This window comes from Oncorhynchus mykiss, chromosome 8 (genome assembly GCF_013265735.2).
Source record: "Oncorhynchus mykiss isolate Arlee chromosome 8, USDA_OmykA_1.1, whole genome shotgun sequence".
Classification (NCBI taxonomy): domain Eukaryota; kingdom Metazoa; phylum Chordata; class Actinopteri; order Salmoniformes; family Salmonidae; genus Oncorhynchus; species Oncorhynchus mykiss.
This window is the reverse complement of record NC_048572.1, coordinates 82,568,023-82,587,272: the sequence shown is the minus strand read 5'-3', so window position 1 is coordinate 82,587,272 and position 19,250 is coordinate 82,568,023. Positions and strand designations below refer to the sequence as shown.

General features: G+C 43.9%; 1 protein-coding gene across 4 annotated transcripts in view; it reads left to right on the top strand.

The window, feature by feature from the left end:
* Positions 1 to 16,063, top strand: part of LOC110530777 (ski-like protein) — a 42,713-nt gene extending 26,650 nt beyond the window's left edge. For 3 of the 4 annotated variants that reach the window (XM_036986522.1, XM_036986519.1, XM_036986521.1), the window contains exons 4-8: positions 833 to 897; positions 6,154 to 6,320; positions 7,579 to 7,877; positions 8,229 to 8,450; positions 11,312 to 16,063. In XM_036986522.1, the coding sequence (XP_036842417.1) occupies positions 833 to 897; positions 6,154 to 6,320; positions 7,579 to 7,877; positions 8,229 to 8,450; positions 11,312 to 11,581 (1,023 nt within the window). In that variant the 3' untranslated portion in view covers positions 11,582 to 16,063. The remainder of the gene's footprint in view (positions 1 to 832; positions 898 to 6,153; positions 6,321 to 7,578; positions 7,878 to 8,228; positions 8,451 to 11,311) is intronic. The other variant, XM_036986523.1, reaches the window with a different exon arrangement.
* Positions 16,064 to 19,250: the final 3,187 nt, after the last annotated feature.

Genomic DNA, 19,250 nt, shown 5'->3' with positions numbered 1-19,250 from the left:
CCGACGTAGCTGGTTGCATTGACGACACTGACCCCTCCCCCTAACTTTTGTACGTTTTTTTTTTTTTTTTTTTTGTACTAGAACATGAAAAATGGTTTGCTAGAATGTGTTACTTTCACTACTTCTGTCAAATGTGTCTCGCGTCTTCTACCGAGTTGAGAGAGAATCAATTCTGTCGATCAGCGCAGCCGATGGCACCGTGATAGCACCGTGTCTGCGCCACGTACCCACTGCTAGCTGTAGTCTGTCCCGAGGAACCACTGAACTCACTGGGAGTCCGCCACTCATGCTGCACACAAGTTACCACGCTTCAATAATGCAACACGGCATGTCAGTGTTGAAATTTTTAATTACTGTTCGCAAAACAATGTCGGTTACAGGCTAGAACATTGGGTTTGGGTCCCGACGCGCTGGGTTTGGGTCCCGACGCGCTGGGTTTGGGTCCCGACGCGCTGGGTTTGGGTCCCGACGCGCTGGGTTTGGGTCCCGACGCGCTGGGTTTGGGTCCCGACGCGCTGGGTTTGGGTCCCGACGCGCTGGGTTTGGGTCCCGACGCGCTGGGTTTGGGTCCCGACGCGCTGGGTTTGGGTCCCGACGCGCTGGGTTTGGGTCCCGACGCGCTGGGTTTGGGTCCCGACGCGCTGGGTTCGGGTCCCGACGCATTTAAAGGCAGTGTTCGCTCTTCTCTCAACTCCTCACGTCACCCTCCCCTAAACGCACACAATTACAGCTACAAACATTGACATTCAGATATTCTACATCTACTGATCTGTTTTATCGAGGTGTGAATGAAGACTCAGCATATTTAAAGGGTTTATTATTGTTTCTGCAGGTTCAAGGCCAAGCCCAGGCTACTCTGGTGTTCCCCCACATCAAGGAAGAGCCCAGTCACCCCAGGTATGTTCATCTTTACTACCCCCTAACCCTTTATCCTCTGTCTTCTACCACCTGCCACAACGCTCTATCACCTCCCAGACACCCACCCCAGGTTTGTTTCCTTATTTGGATCTCTCTTATCCCACAACGGAGTCTAATCTTATGAGTACTGGGGACTGGCTAGCTATGTTTCTTCCTCGTTGGAAGCCCCTGCCCATGACAATCCATGCCAAGTAATGTTCCAAGCATCTTCCTAGGGAGTGTTGCTGTAGCAGTGCCGAAACCCCTGCTCTGCTTCCTACCTTGCCTCTAGTTGGACCGACTGCATGTGTCAAGTGTGAAGTTGTGGTCTACTGCTCATTAATCTGGTCCAGATGAAGGCTGAGATTAGCTGGATTACAGGAGGCGCAGGGCAGCACGTGACATGGTAGACACAGGCAGGTTAGACTACGGGATTACAACTGACCCCTCATTGGGACACCAGACCATGGCTGGTCAATGGTTTTTACGACGGGTTGCTACTGAAGTGCAATGTTAAAATATGTGTTTTCATGTAACAGGAGTGAGTCCCTGTAACATGTCCTATAGTATAGAAACAGTTATCTGGTTTTGGGTCAACTGCTTTTAATTTAACAATGCAAGTCAAGTGGAATCAAACAATGAAGTCAAAATTACATTACTAAGCGCCGGTGTTCTCTCTGTCTATTTACGACCTATATACAGTGCTGTCGGAGTATTCCTACCTCTTGATTTATTTCACATTGTGTTACAGCCTGAATTCAAAATTGTCTAAACTAGATGTATTTTTAAATTTTTTTTATAAACACACACACTACCCCATAATAACACATTGAACCTGTTTTTAGACATTTTTGGTAATTTATTGAAAATAAAATACAGATATCTACTTTACATAAGTATTCACATCCCTGAGTCCCTAATTTGTAGAAGCACTTTTGGCTGTGATTACGTCTTTGAGTCATCTTGGGTATGTCTTATCAGCTTTACACATCTGGATTCAGGGATTTTCTCCCATTTCCTTGCTGATTTTCTCAAGCTCTGTTAGGTTAGATGAGGGAGTGGCGGTGAATAGCAATCTTCAAGTCTTTCCACAGATTTTCAATGGTATTCAAGTCTGGGCTTTGGCTGGGCCACTCAAGGACTTTCACATTCTTGTTCTGAAGCCATTCCAGCATTGCTTTGGCTGTATGCTTGGTCATTGCCCTGTAAGGAAAATAAATATTTGCCCCAGTCTAAGGTCGTTTGCACTCTGAAGCAGGTTCTCATCAAGAATGAACCAGTATTTGGCTCCATTCATTGTTACCTCTATCCTTACCAGTTTCCCTGAAACTGAAAAGCATCCCCATAGCATGACGCTGCCACTACCATGCTTCACGGTAGGGATGGTGTTAGATGGGTGATGAGCTGTGCCTGGTTATCTCCAGACATAGTGCTTTGCATTCAGACCAAATAGTTACATTTTTGTTTCATCAGACCACAGAATATTTAACCTTTTATGATCTGTCTTTCACGTGCCTTTTTGCAAACTCCAGGCGTGCTGTCGTGCCTTTTTCTCAAGAGTAGCTTCCGCCTGGCCACTCTTCCATAAAGCCCAGATTGGTGAAGTGCTGTAGAGATATATTTAATTCATTTTGAATTCAGGCTGTCACACAACAACATTTTGAATAAGTCCAGGGGTATGAATGCTTTCTGAAGGCACTGTACGTGTGATAACCATGTGTCTGTCTATCTCTCTTGGCCTGTCTCTTCGTCTGTATATGTATGATAAGGTAAATGTTCTGATCTGTCTCCCTGTCGCACTCTCTCCCTCAATTCAATTCAAAGGTCTTTATTGATATGGGAAGCATGTTTACATTGCCAGAGCAGGTGAAATAGATCATAAACCAGAATTAACAGTAAACATTACACTCCAAAGGAATAGAGAGATTTCAAATGTCGTGTATATACAGTGGTGTAACCATGTGCAAATAGTGAAAGGACAAAAGGGAAAATAAATCAAGAAAATGATGTTGTATTTACAATGGTGTTTGTTCTTCACGGGTTGCCCTTTTCTTGTGGAAACAGGTCACAAATCTTGCTGCTGTGAAGGCACACTGTGGTATTTCACCCAATGGATATGGGAGTTTATCAAAATTGGATTTGTTTTAGAATCATTCAAATCATAGGGTCCCGAGTGGCGCAGCGGTTTAAGGCACCTTGTCTCAGTGCTAGAGGCGACCCTGGTTCGATCCTGGGCTGTATCACAACCTGCTGTGATCGGGAGTCCCATAGGGCGGCTCAGCGTCTGCTCAGCATCTGGCTCAGGTTTGGCCTGGGTAGGCCGTCATTGTAAATAAAAATGTGTTCTTAACTGACTAGCCTAGTAAAATAAAAAATGTGGGTCAGTGTAATCTGAGGGAAATATGTGTCTCTAATGTTGTCATACATTTGGCAGGAGGTTAGGAAGTGCAGCTCAGTTTCCACCTCATTTTGTGGGCAGTGTGCACATAGCCTGTCTTCTCTTGAGAGCCATGTCTGCCTACGGCGGCCTTTCTCAATAGAAAGCCTACTGAGTCTGTACATAGTCAAAGCTTGCCTTTAAGTTTGGGTCAGTCACAGTGGCCAGGTATTCTGCCACTGTACTTTCTGTTTAGGGCCAAATAGCATTCTAGTTTGCTCAGTTTTTTTTGTTAGATTACTTGACACATTGGAAAGAATTATCTTTTTGTTTTCTCATGATTTGTTTGGGTGTAATTGTGTTGCTTGTTCTGGGGGTGTGTTTGTGAACAGAGGACCAGCTTGCTTAGGGGACTCTTCTGCAGGTCGTCTCTCTGTAGGTGATGGCTTTGTTAAGGAAGGTTTGAGAATCTCTTCCTTTTAAGTGGTAGAAATGACCGGGTCTTTTCTGGATTTTGATCATCAGCGGGTATTGGCCTAATTCTGCTCTGCATCCTTTTATTTGGTGTTTTATGTTGTACACAGAGGACAATTTTGGAGAATTCTGCTTGCAGAGTCTCAATTTGGGTGCTTGTCCCATTTTGTGAGTTCTTGGTTGGTGAGTGGACCCCAGACCTCACAACCATAATGGGAAATTGGCTCTATATCCGATTTCAAGTATTTTTAGCCAAATCCTAATTGCTGTGTCTTTTTTCTCTTTCTCACTCTTTGCGCTCTTGCTGTCTATTTACTGCCTGTATACGTGTGATAACTATAGTTACTACTCTCCCTCTCTAAGTTACTGCCTGTATACGTGTGATAACCATAGTTACTACTCTCCGTCTCTCTAAGTTACTGCCTGTATACGTGTGATAACTATAGTTACTACTCTCCCCCTCTCTAAGTTACTACCTGTGTACTGTGCCTTAGGAAAGTGTTCAGACCCCTTGACTTTTTCCACATTTTGTTACATTACAGCCGTATTCTAAAATGTATTAAATAAAGCCATTTTCCTCAGCAATCGACACAAAACCCATTTTGGGAAAAAAAATTCTAATTGATAAATACAAAAACATTCCTTATTTACACAAGTATTCAGACCCTTTGCTATGAGCCTCGAAATTGAGCTCAGTTGCATCCTGTTTCCATTGATCCTCCTTGATGTCTCTACAACTTGATTGGAGTCCACGTGGTAAATTCAATTAATTGAACATGATTTGGAAAGATCCCACTTTTGACAGTGCATGTCAGAGCATAAACCAAGCCATGAGGTCAAAGGAATTGTCCGTAGAGCTCCGAGACAGGATTGTGTCAAGGCACAGATCTGGGGAATGGAACCATAAATTCTGCAGCATTGAAGGTCCCCAAGAACACAGTGGCCTCCATCATTCTTAAATGGAAGAAGTTTGGAACCACCAAGGCTCTTCCTAGAGCTGGCCACCAGGCCAAACTGAGCAATCGGGGGAGAAGGGCCTTGGTCATGGAGGTGACCAAGAACCTGCTGGTCACTCTGACAGAGATCTAGAGGTTCCTCTTTGGAGATGGGAGAATCTTGATGGAAGCCACTCAGTAAAAGGCACATGACAACCCGCTTAGAGTTTGCCAAAAGGCACCTAAAGGACTCTGACCATGAGAAAGAAGATTCTCTGGTCTGATGAAACCAAGATTGACCTCTTTGGCCTGAATGCCAAGCGTTACTTCTGGAGGAAACCTGGCACCATCCCTACGGGGAAGCATGGTGGTGGCCGCATCATGCTGTGGGGGATGTTTTTCTGTGGCAGGGACTGGGAAGACGAGTCAGGACCAAGGCAAAGATGAACGGAGCAAAGTACAGAGATCCTTGATGAAAACCTGCTCCAGAGCTCTCAGGATCTCAGACTGGGGCGAAGGTTCACCCTTCAAATAGGTCAACAAACCTAAGCACACAGCCAAGACAACGTAGGAGTGGCTTCTGGACAAGTCTCTGAATGTCCTTGAGTGGCCCAGCCAGAGCCCGGCCTTGAACCCGATCAAACATCTCTGGAGAGACCTGAAAATAGCTGTGCAGCCACGCTCCCCATCCAACCTGATAGAGCTTGAGAGGATCTGCAGAGAAGAATGGAAGAAACTCCACGAATACAGGTGTGCCAAGCTTGTAACGTCATACCAAAAGACTTGAGGCTGTAATCGCTGCCAAAGGTGCTTCAACAAAGTACTGAGATTTTATCTGTAATAAATTTGCAAACGTTTCTAAATCTGGTTTTGCTTTTTCATGATGGGATATTGTGTGTAAATTGAGGGGGGAAAAAACGAGTTAATACATTTTAGAATAAGGCTGAAACATAACGATGTGGAGAAAGTCAAGGTGTCTGAATACTTTCCACTGTACATATGATAACCATGTCTCTCTCCTCCTCTCTCTCTGTAGTTACAACCTGTATACATATCACCATGTCTCTCTCTGTAGTTACAACCTGTATACATATCACCATGTCTCTCTCTGTAGTTACAACCTGTATACATATCACCATGTCTCTCTCTGTAGTTACAACCTGTATACATATCACCATGTCTCTCCTCTCTCTCCCTAGTTACAACCTGTATATATATCACCATGTCTCTCCTCTCTCTCTCTCTCTAGTTACAACCTGTATACATATCACCATGTCTCTCTCTGTAGTTACAACCTGTATACATATCACCATGTCTCTCCTCTCTTCCTAGTTATAACCTGTATACATATTACCATGTCTCTCCTCTCTCCCTAGTTACAACCTGTATACATATCACCATGTCTCTCCTCTCTCTCCCTAGTTACAACCTGTATACATATCACCATGTCTCTCGTCTCTCTCTCCCTAGTTACAACCTGTATACATATGATAAGATGGTGGCTCCTAATGTGTCTCTGAGGGATCAGCCGGAGGTCAGCTCTGAGGTTCTGGGGGTGCTGCTCAAACACCACTACAGTAGGAGACTGGCCCACGGCCACCAAGACACTGCTATGGGTCAGTACCACACACACACACGTAAGTTATGTTCTTCTATCCTCGTGGGGACCTATTATCCTTTTCATTCAAAATCATGTTTCCCGTAACCCTAAACCTAACAACTAACCCCTTACCCTAATTATAAACGTATCCCTACACCGAAACCTAACCCCTAAGCTTTAAAATAGCTTTTGTCCTCATGGGGATTCTGGAAATGTCCCCACGAGGGAGAATTTTCCTTGTTTTACTATCCTTGTGGAGACTTTTGGTTTTAAGTCCCCACAAAGACAGAAGAGCTTGCGTGTGCATGCTGCTGCTGTTTCCCAGTCTGACCTTGAAGTGTTGAGTAAGGTGTGTGTGTGTGTGTGGCCTAAAATTGAGTTTTTTTTACCGGCCACTGTGGCAGGTAGATAAAAAAAGATATATGTATTCATTTTTTATCGGAACATTTATTTTTGTGTTAAATACACCAGAAATCACAACAAAATGGATAATAAGCATGCTTCTTTTTTTTTATTTTTAAGAAATGTATTTATATTAATCGGTAGTGTGGTATATTGGTCAATTTAATTTGATATTTTTTACCAAAAATATCACAGATGAGACAAAGTTCAGCTGCCCCTTTTAAGGTTACCTTGGTAACAGGGCCACTTGAGTCATCTCCTGTGAGAATCTGACTCACTGAGAGATGTTTCTTCTCTTCGCTAGTAGTGGAAGAAAAAAAAACCTCAAGCATTTGAAAAGCAACTGAATTTGTGAACTAAACAATGTAAATATCAAAGAAACATGCATAGTCTCACTTTAGTAGTTAAACCAACGTATATGCCTGTGTGCATGGCTAATAAATGACACCTTTTAAGCAGTGCACACAGACGCCCAGCCAGGCAGTGTTGCTTGCATAGCTATAACGTTAGGATTCCTATTTCGTTGTGTATTACCAGATAGGAAACAAAATGGCAGAAATACTTTTGAAAACAGCTACTGTAGCATTTATTTAGCTATGAATCACTATTCGCACATATTGCCCATACTTGTTAATTTTAAGGGCCTGTGTGTGTGTGGTCTCTCCATCCATGTGGGTGGTTGTGTATTTGTGAGTGCATACAGTATACACCGAGTGGACAAAACATTGTATACTGTGTTATCTTAGTTACCCATGCATGGGTGTGGGTTGACTGCCGTGGGTGGGTGGGTTGGTTGACTGCTGTGTGTGGGAGGGTTGACTATACTGCTTCTCCCGCAACCTCTCCTTCCTCCCTCTCTCAACCTATCCTTCCTCCCCCCTCTCTCTCCTCAGATCTCCATGCCTCTCCCCCTGCTCCTCCCGTTGCCAACGACGCCAAGTCTCAGCAGCGCGTTGTTTCTACTGCTGACCGGGACCGCCAGCAGCCAGTTTCCATGGAGACCATCCCCAGCAACAAGAGTTCTTCTGCTGTAGCGATGACCACGTCGGTAGCGGCGCTGGGGAGTAAAGACGTCCTGTCTTCCGTCTGCGAGGACGACAAGGAAAGGATCGTAGTGGAGATCGTTCAGATGTACAGCAGACAGCAGGAGAAGCTGCACTCCACCCTGCACAACCAGCTGCAGCTAGAGATGGTGAGACACCACAGACAACTAGAGATGGTCAACTCCAGACAGAAAAAATGGCATCAGCCACAATCAAAAGCGTAGATCAGTGTTTACCAACCAACCCACCCCCCCCCCTCCCCGGACTGCTCTAATTTTTCCTGTCCAGCAGAAACACTCCATGTCAGCTGGTTGTCTACACATTTTGAATCACCTCCATTTAATTGAATTCAACATATTACATTAGTAATCATTTCTGATTTTTATAGTGTACCGTTTAGCTGAACTTTGAATTGCTCCTGTTACTGAACAACTAACATAAACCATAAGGGGTATCAATCAGGAAATGTAACCTATCATCCTGTGTGTCTCTGTGTGTAGGAGTTGGAGGCGCTGCGTGGAGGCGAGGCTGTCAGGCTGCAGCAGCTGGCAGCAGAGCAGTGTGAGCTGCAGAGTGAGCTGGAGGCGGTGCACACTGAGCATGCCCACAGGCTGGGGCAGGTGAGGGAGGAGCAGAGGGAGTTGGAGCACAGACTGGAACAGCTGAGGCAGCAGAGCTGTGTGTGTGACAACACACACCAGGAGGAACGCTATGCTAACCAGGTAGGATCGCTATGCTAACCAGGGGTAGGATCGCTATGCTAACGAGGGGTAGGATCGCTATGCTAACCCGGGGTAGGATCGCTCTGTTAACCCGGGGTAGGATCGCTCTGTTAACCCGGGGTAGGATCGCTCTGTTAACCAGGTTAGCTGCTGGCTTGGACCAGCAGTCCACACACGTAGTGCATTCGGAAAGTATTTAGACCACTTCCCTTTCACCACATTTTGTTACATTACAGCCTTATTCTAAAATGGATTAAAACAACATTTTCCATCAGTCTACACACAACACCCTAAAATGACAAAGCGAGAAGTGTTTATTTTTTTTATTTTTGCAAATCTATCAAAAAATTAACACCTTATTTACGTAAGTATTCAGACCCTTTGCAATGAGACTTGAAATTGAGCTCCGGTGCATCCTAATTCCATTGATCATCCTTGATGTTTCTACAGCTTGATTGGCGTCCACCTGTGGTAAATTCAATTGATATGACATGATTTGGAAAGACGCACACACCTGTCTATATAAGGTCCCACTTTTTTATTTTATTTTTATTTTATTTAACTATTCTTATTTACAATGACAGCCAAACCCGGACGACGCTGGGCCGATTGTGCTCTGACAGTGCATGTCAGAGCAAACACCAAGCCATGAGGTCGAAGGAATTGTTCATATAGCTCTGAGACTGGATTGTGTCGTCACAGATCTGGGGAAGGGTACCAAAAACATTTCTGCAGCATTGATGGTCCCCAAGAACACAGTGGGCTCCATAATTCTTAAATGGAAGAAGTTTGGCACCACCTAGACTTCCTAGAGCTTGCCGCCTGGCCAAACTTAGCAATCGGGGGAGAAGGTCCTTTGTCAGGGAGGTGACCAAGAGTTTCTCTGTGGAGATGGGAGAACCTTCCAGAAGGACAACCATCTCTGCAGCACTCCACCAATCAGGCTTTTATGGTAGTGGCCAGACGGAAGCCACTCCTCAGTAAAAGGCACATGACATCCCTCTTGGAGTTTGCAGAAAGGCACCTAAAAGACTCAAATGAGAAACAAGATTCTCTGGTCTGATGAAACCAAGATTGAACTCTTTGGCCTGAATGCCAAGCGTCACAAGCGTTTTCAGCGGCAGGGACTGGGAGACTAGTCAGGGTTGAGGGTGTAGAGGGTTGAGGGTGTAGCGGATCGAGGGTAAGATAGAGATCCATGATGAAAACCTGCTCCAGAGTGCTCGGTTCACCTTCCAACAGGACAACAACCCTAAGCACACAGCCAAGACAACGCAGGAGTGACTTCGGGACAAATCTCAATGTCCTTGAGTGGCCCAGCCAGAGCCCCGACTTGAACCCGATCAAATCAATCAAATGTATTTATAAAGCCCTTCTTACATCTGCAGATGTCAAAAAGTGCTGTACAGAAACGGTCTAAAAGCCCAAACAGCAAGCAATGCAGGTGTAGAAGCACGGTGCCGGCTAGGTTACTTCCTAGGTTCAGTTCTTTCTAGGGAGTTTTTCCTAGAGAGGAACCAAGGATCTGAGGGCTGGTCAGTCCTCTTCTGGCTGTGCTGGGTGGAGACTATAACATGTTCACTCCGACAATGAGAACAGTAAACGACTGTAATAATAATAATTTTGAATGCATTAACAAATTACCATAAACAAACATTGTAGATTAGACATTATGGAAATTAATGGTGAATGTTGGCTACTACTGGTGATATACACTACCGTTCAAAAGTTTGGGGTCACTTTGAAATGTCCATGAAATGAAATCCATTTTAAAATAACATCAAATTGATCAGAAATACAGTGTAGACATTGTTAATGTTGTAAATGACTATTGTAGCTGGAAACGGCTGATTTTTAATGGAATATCTACATTAGGCGTACAGAGGCCCATTGTCAGCAACCATCACTCCTGTGTTCCAATGGCACTTGAGTTGTGTTAGCTAAACCAAGTTTATCATTTTAAAAGGCTAATTGATCATTAGAAAACCCTTTTGCAATTATGTTAGCACAGCTGATAACTGTTGTGATTTTAAAGAAGCAATAAAACTGACCGCCTTTAAACTAGTTGAGTATCTGGAGCATCAGCATTTGTGGATTCGATTACAGGCTCAAAATGGCCAGAAACAAAACTTTCTTTTGAAACTCGTCAGTCTATTCTTGTTCTGAGAAATGATGGCTATTCCAGTTCTGAGAAACTGAAGATCTCGTACAACGCTGTGTACTACTCCCTTCACAGAACCAGTGCAAACTGGCTCTAACCAGAATATAAAGAGGAGTGGGAGGCCCCGGTGCACAACTGAGCAAGAGGACAAGTACATTACAGTGTCTAGTTTGAGGAACAGACACCTCACAAGTCCTCAACTGGCAGTTTCATTAAATAGTACCCGCAAAACACCAGTCTCAACATCAACAGTGAAGAGGTGACTTCGGGATGCTGGCCTTCTAGGCAGAGTTGCAAAGAAAAAGCCATATCTCTGTCCAGTGTCTGTGTTATTTTGGCCATCTTAATCTTTTATTTTTATTGGCCAGTCTGAGATATGGCTTTTTCTTAAACCTAGCCACAAACCCCTAACCCTAATTGTAGCCATAAACCAATGCTTAAAATAGCCTTTGTCCTCATGGGGACTCAAATGTCCCCACGAGGGAGAATTTATTGTTTTACTATCCTTGTGGGGATTTTGGGGGATTTTAGGTCCCCACAAGGATCAAGTAGGGACACAGTCAGACACACACAAACACACACACACCTCCTGCTGTCTCCTTCATCCTCTTGGTGTCAGGCTTAGGCTGGCTATGTGTGTGTGTACTGTTCAGACTAACCTGACTTCATCTCTTTCTCTCCCCTCCCTCCCCTCTTCTAGCTTGCAGAGCTGCGTGGGAGGTTGGATTGTGCGGAGGCTGACCGGGATAAACTCCAGGAAGAGTTGAGGAGTGAGCGGGATGCCCGGGAGAAGCTGGAGAGAATCATCTCTCAGCTCCAACAGCAGATGGGCCAGACGGCCTCCACCTCGGCCTCCTTCGTCACTACAGGGAGCCCCTCTCCGCCCCCCACCCCCTCCTCTCACACCCCCCACACAGAGGGACACACCGCTGGCCCTGCCGAGCAGCAGAACGGCCATGCTCATAAGTAGAGGAACTTAAGAAATGCCCCTTCTGTCTCTCTCACATCCGTTCTTTTGCTGCGACTCCCCCCCTTCATCCCTCAACCCCCTGCTGGGAGAGACGGCAGCCCTTCAGACACAGACAACCCCCTCCCTCACCATGTCTACCCCCTTCACCCCCAGGCTGCTTCTCTCATGTTGATTTATGGCAGCCCCCCGCACCTCTGATTCAGAGGGGTTGGGTTAAATGCGGACACATTTCAGTTAAATGCATTCAGTTTTACAACTGACTAGGTATCTCTCTCCCTCCTCCTCTTTAGTTTTTTGGATAAGGATTCCTGTTTGTTTATTAATTTAACACCACATTAGTTTAATGTTTTGGTTTACCCCCCGCCCCCTTTCCGTAAACAGTATTTCAACTTTTTGGGGATGTATATGTTTGTTTTTTTATTTATAGTTTCTGAATGAACAAATGACTGCTTGGCAGACCGATAGGAGTAGGATGTTTTTAAGGACACTCTCCTCGCATCCTCTCCTCCTTCCCTCGCATCCTATCCTCCTCCTTCCCTCCCTCCTTTAGATTGTGGATTTGATGTGTTGTAGCCCACACGAAGTGTGGGAGGTCAGACAGACAGTTCTATCCTTGCCCTGCCCCTTGACTCTGTTCTGAACTGCGGTTACACTAGCGTTGTCACTCTTTCTACTACTACCTGGCACGCCAACTGGAGCTGCTGGAGCTAAGATGGCGCCCGCTTGGGTGTTCCCCATCTCATACAGACAGTCCAGTGCTCTGGCCCAGCTACTAGCCACACAGGACATTTCATGGATACACATTTTCGTTTCACCTTTTGTTTAAAAAATAAATAAAACAATCCTTATACCCATTACTTTAAAATAAGCGAAAAGTGGTTTGAGTTTGAGTGTTTGATTTCCCTGTTAGCAACAGTTAGTGTGTCTTGCCACCCTCTCTCCTCTGTGAGACACTCTCTGTCCCAAATAGTACACTATTCCCCATATAGTGCACTACTGATGACAAAAGTAATGCCCTATTCCCTATATAGTAGTGCACAATATAGGGAGTAGGTTGTTATTTGGGATGCACACTCTGAGAGCTGCAGGGGCTAGCTGTCTGCCTGGGGGAATATGGGTCACAGGTGAAAGGAATTAGTCCAGACTGACACCTGATCTGCCTGCCTAGGATCTAGGGCCCTTCCTCTTTCTCCTCCACTTTATTCCACCTCACTGAACAAACAGAGCCTTGCCTGGCCCAGGCAGGGAGGTACAGTCAGGCGAAGAGCGTGGCAGGGAAGAGAGGAAGAGGAGAGACCGTCAGGCGGAGAGAGCGGGAGTGCAGGGGGCAGACCCCTCTCAGGCTGGGTGGGCCGGGAGAGGGGAGCCCCTTTTGTCTCATCAGAATGTGGGCAGCTGCCATACCTCCCACACACACCAAAGCAATGCCACATCAGCCGCGGGTAGTGTGATTTGTTGTGTAGAAGTCCAGGCGAACAGCACACCCAGCACCCAATCAGCTAGCTCACACAGAACGGATTCAGCCGTCACAGGCGGACCCTAAGAGAGCAGGGAAGTCTTTTTATAGCCCCCCCCCCCCCCCCCCCAGACCCTTAGAGCCAGGTGGCATGTAAATAGTTATTTAAAAGAGGGCCTTGGTTTAAACTCTAAGCATCTTTTTTATGCATCTGCTATACATGCAAATTGGTAGACATTCCACTGTGCTCGGACTTCTCAATGCAGATCTCTAAAGAAAGAGTTCCCTTTAGAACCGAGTTTACACCATGCCCTGACAGTACTTATAATATAGTAGGACTTATTTTGTTATTATGCAGCAACGTTTAAACAAAGCTTCAAAACCCGTTATTTTCATGAGGACAAAAACCACCCCACAAAACTACAACGAAACGAACGCCCTGGGTGTCTGATGTGAAATTCAGTTACGTGCAGAACAAATCCAATCCATTCTGCTCTACCGACCGTTGTTCCATAAACTTTTGGAAATTATTTTGAGGGGGGAAAAAATATATTTAATGTATCAACTAAAGATTTATATTCACTTTGTACATACATTAGTAATTTAATATATTAACTATGCCATGGGATAATATTCTAAAGGTTATTATAAAATTTACTGGACCAGGCAAGGCCGACGCTCTAAAAACATCCGTTATGTTTCTGTTGCCTGAGTCTTTGAAAAATTCAGATTTGACTTGTCGTTTACTCTGCTAAAGGAACACTCCGCAATATAACGTCATCGTACGCAGCAGACAGACTTCTTGTTTACCGTTATCAACAATAGCAGAATTCAAGACTGATCGGCTGTTTAACAATTAATTTGTATTTTTTACGGCATGCCTACATTGGGACTAACGGATAGTGGCTGTCTTGGCAGATTAGAATTTATTGTTGTCGCTCCGCTGTGTACACTGATATTGTGGAGCGCACTTTTTTTAAAGGGTGTAAAATTGCTGTTGATTTGCATGGTGTTCGGATACGACCGCAGGGCTGAATAGGAAAGGAAGTACGTCGTTACAGTACTTCCCAGACCTGATTACCTTGATTTGTTTATTTCGTGGATGATGATTTCACCCTGATAGACTTGACGTGTAATCATAATGTATACGCTTTCTCTCTTAATCAATTTTTCGTACACTAAACCACACCACCAGACAAATTTGAACATGCACCGAACATGTTTATATTTTTAAAAACTAAATTTGAAAAAAAAAAAAAAAGTTTTGCATGTAACTAAGTAAATGGATCCCCTTAATATGGTTTGTTAGTTTAATGATATCTGACTTAATATGTTTATGGTATAAAAACGAATTGTTTGTGTCCTAAGTGACACTATTCTCTAGTGTCCATAGGGCTCTGGTAAAAGAACATTTAAAAAAAATGGTGCACTATATACGGAATAGCGTGTCATTTGTGACAGACAGGTGGGGAGGGAGAAACCTAACACACAACTTGTTGACCAACTACCTAATCAAACTATACAAATGTAGCCTCTAGATTCTGCAAAGTGGAGCGAGAGAGAGAGAAGTGTGTTTGGTTCTGAGCGCATGTGTATTTGCCAGTGACCGAAGCACAGTAGCGATGAAAAAGGGGAGAGATTTATTATCATGTAGCGCTGTGGTTTGTGTCCTAATTATTTGTCAACAACCCTTTGTCGTCTTGGGGGTATAGGGTCCTTGGGACTGCATTGATGTTTTACATCACAAGATAATCAGTATTAGGTTTTGTTATTATCGCCATAGTTACCTCCTAGAACAGTCTACAACAATCGTTTTGGGGTATCAAATGTATTTATTGTACTTCTATGTTTTCTGTTGGTGTAAATGACATTTTATACAGAAGAGGGCGCTCTATATTTACTTTAGTTTAATGCCATGCTAATGATGTGATGGATACAAACGATTAAAATAAATCAAGACATACTATGCTGTAACACGGTGTGCTGTGCCCTCTTGCATTTGCAATGTTATGAGAACTAGAAGACTATGGGCCCTGGTCAAAGGTTGTGCACTATAAAGGGAATTAGGTTGCCATTTGGGACTTAACCACAGACGTGCTTTGTACAGTTTATTTTATTTTTATTTATTTTTTTATAGCTGTGTATTTTGTCCAACTCGACTTACTACTAGACCCTTGGCCTTGCTTCCGGAGCACAGTTAAACTGTAACTAGCGTTTCCATATTTTTTTTTATTTTATTTTTTACATCCCCAATGGATTGTTCCCAGACTTAAATGGATAGCGCAGCGATTTTGCTTTAATGAAGGTGACATAGTGTAGAAGAGGTAGTACTCTGTAAACGATAGCTACAAGTTGGATTTGGGATCCGCTGAAGTGTTGGATCAATTGTTTCCATGTATGCTTTGTAGTTGGATATTTATTTAGGAACACCGTTCTTATTTAGCAGCGTGGGAGCTAGCTAGGATGTTAATCCAACACACAAAATGGGTATGTATGTTTTGGTTTTCTCTGAGGTATAAACACTACGTGTACGCCATGTTTTCAGTTTAAACTTAGTAGGCTACACCTGACAAATCGTAGTTTAAAAATAAGAAAATATTTTTATGGCTGTTTAAAAACGAACTTTTCTTTTTCTTAAAATGCTATATTCTGAAAGATGTATGGCAGTGAGTGTCTGTATGACTTTTGCAAACCATGTTGCCAACAACAATGCAGTGTGATTGAGACGTTTGTTCTTTGCATGAAACGAGACACGGTTCTCCTACCTCATGTTGTGATATAAAATGTTTTTTAAGCAGAGGACACTGCATCTTTAACCGTTGGTCATAATTGATATTTACTAGTATATGATGACATACGTGTACATGCTTTTAGCTAATACCTCAGTTGTATTTCTAGTGTTCTGTTTTCTCTCCCTCCCCCTGATCTCAGACCTTGTAAACATATCCTGTATAGCCAATGATATAAATATACCCTGTATAGACAATGAACTTGGATCAAATTCTAGTAAAGTTCTTGTGTCAAAACTGGTGTTGTAAATCTTATGTTATTCTGCACGTGAAATCGGGGTGTCGTAGACTATCACTGATCGATAATATTATCTCTATTATCCCTGATAGGCAATTAGCTGTACATCAGTCAGTCAAAGTATATACCAACACTATAAATAAAGTTGAAAAAAAAACAACTACTTATACAGCAGGGATCAAACTGAGCAAAAAAAAAAACAATTTCAAATATTTTACTTCACAATGGCTGTGCGAAGATGCTTGATATTGTTGTACATGTTGCTCCAGAGCATCCCAAACATGCTCAAAGGATGAAATGTCTGAGTATGCAGGCCGTGGAAGAACTGGGACATTTTCAGCTTCCAGGAATTGTGTACAGATCCTTGTGACATGGGGCCGTGCATTATCGTGCTAAAACATGAGGTGATGGCGGCGGATGAATGGCACGACAATGGGCCTCAGGATCTCGTCACGGTATCTCTGTGCATTAAAATTGCCATTGATAAAATGCAATTGTGTTGTCTGTAGCTTATGCCTGCCAATACCATGACCACACAGCCACCATGAGGCACTCTGTTCACAACATTGACATCAGCAAACCACTCACCCACACAAAACCATACACGTGGTCTGCGATTGTGAGGCCAGTTGGACGTCCTGCCAAATTCTCTAAAACGACGGAGGCGGCTTATGGTAGAGATGACCATTCAATTCTCTGGCAACAGCTCTGGTGGACATTCCTGCAATCAGCATGCCAATTGTACGCTCCCTCAACTTGAGACATCTGTGGCATTGTGTTGTGACACAACTGCACATTTTAGTGGCCTTTTGTCCCCAGCACAAGGTGCACCTGTGTAATGGCCATGCTGTTTAATCAGCTTCTTGGTATGCCACACCTGTCAGGTGGATGGATTATCTTGGCAACGGGGAAATGTTCAAACCCAGGGATGTAAACAAATGTGTGAAAAATTAGAGAGAAATAAAGCTTTTTGTGCATATTGAACATTTCTGGCTTTTTTTTTCTTTCTTTTTTTAGGGTGTAGGGTGAAGTTGCTTGTAGTTGCTGATCTTGGGTCAGGTTTGCATTTTTCCCACCACTAGTTAAGGTTAGGATCGGGGGAGGAGAAGCTGTTCCTAGATCTGTACATAAGGGAAATTTCACCCCGGGTCATGGCGGTCTCCGATGGACCACCACGGGCTAGAGGAGGAGGTCGTAGGTGTAGCAGGCAATCTGAACCAGCAGGCAGACGTGGTGCCTGCTGAGATGGAGGCCCAGGAGAGAGGTGTCTCCCTGAAAGAGAGAGGGAGAGTGAGCGCTACAGAGTACCGATGTGTGATCAGAAATTTAGAATAACACCAATTCCAAAAATCCAAAGGGATTGTGTTCCAATTCTGGTGACATGATAATCGATGCTTGGCAGCCATTTTACCAATGTTTTTCCCAACGGCCGTTAGGCTCGAAAGAAAGGGAGCGCTGCTCTCGGATCAGCTTTATCCATTCAAATTATACATAATTATTTCACAATGCTGACGACTGATCAGCTCCTATTACCACCCATGGCTGCAAAAATTGAGGCGGCTTATTCTAATGCTTACCCAATAAAAATGCATTAGCTCACCGATTTGGTACGTCATCGCGCACGTTAGGCTACATATCATGAAATAGACAGTGCCAGTCAAACATTTGGACACCTACTCATTCAAGGGTTTTTCTTTATTTGTATTATTTTCTACATTGTAGAACGATAGTGAAGACATAAACTATGAAATAACACATATGGAATCATGTAGTAACCAAAAAAGTGATAAAAATTCAAAATATATTTTAGATTTGAGATTCTTCAAAGTAGCCACTGTTTGCCTTGATGACAACTTTGCACACTCTTGGAATTCTCTCAACCAGCTTCACCTGGAATGCTATTCCAACAGTCTTGAAGGAGTTCCCACATATGCTGAGCACTTGTTGGCTGCTTTTCCTTCACTCTGCGGTCCAACTCATCCCAAACCATCTCAATTGGGTGGAGGTCGGGTGATTGTGGAGACCAGGTCATCTCATGCAGCACTCCATCACTAACTTTCTTGGTCAAATAACCCTTACACAGCCTGGAGGTGTGTTGGGTCAATGTCCTGTGAAAAACAAATTATTGTCCCACTAAGCGCAAACCAAATGGGATGGCGTATCACTGCAGAATGCTGTGGTAGCCATGCTGGTTAAGTGTGCCTTGAATTCTAAATAAATCACAGATGGTGTCACCAGCAAAGCACCCCTACACCATCACACCTCATCCTCCATGCTTCACGGTGGGAACCACACATGCAGAGATAATCTGCTCACCTACTCTGTGTCTCACAAAGACACGGTGGTTGGAACCGTTTGGACTCATCAGTCATTTGGACTCATCAGACCAAATGACAGATTTTCACCGGTCTAATGTCCATTGCTTGTGTTTCTTGGCCCAAGCAAATGTCTTCTTATTGATGTCCTTTAGTAGTGGTTTCTTTGCAGCAATTTGACCATGAAGGACTGATTCACACAGTCTCTTCTGAACAGTTTGTGTTGAGATGTGTCTGTTACTTGAGCTCTGTGAAGCATTTATTTGGGATGCAATTTCTGAGGTTTGTAACTCTAATGAACTTATCCTCTGCAGCAGAGGTAACTCTGGGTCTTCCTTTCCTGTGGGCGGTCCTCATGAGAGCCAGTTAACTGTAATGAACTTATCCTCTGCAGCAGAGGTAACTCTGGGTCTTCCTTTCCTGTGGCGGTCCTCATGAGAGCCAGGTAACTCTGGGTCTTCCTTTCCTGTGGCGGTCCTCATGAGAGCCAGGTAACTCTGGGTCTTCCTTTCCTGTGGCGGTCCTCATGAGAGCCAGGTAACTCTGGGTCTTCCTTTCCTGTGGGCGGTCCTCATGAGAGCCAGTTTCATCACAGCGGATGATGGTTTTTGCGACTGCACTTGTAGAAACTTTCAAAGTTCTTAATGTTCCGTATTGACTGACCTCATTGTCTTAAAGTAATGATGGACTGTTGTTTCTTTCTGCTTATTTGAGCTGTTCTTGCCATAATATGGACTTAGCCCTATTTGGTTAAAAAAACAAACATCTTCTGTGTACCTTGTCACAGTTCCACTGATTGGTTCAAACTCATTAAGAAGGAAAGAAATTCAACACATGAACTTTTTACAAGACACACTTGTTAATTTGGTTA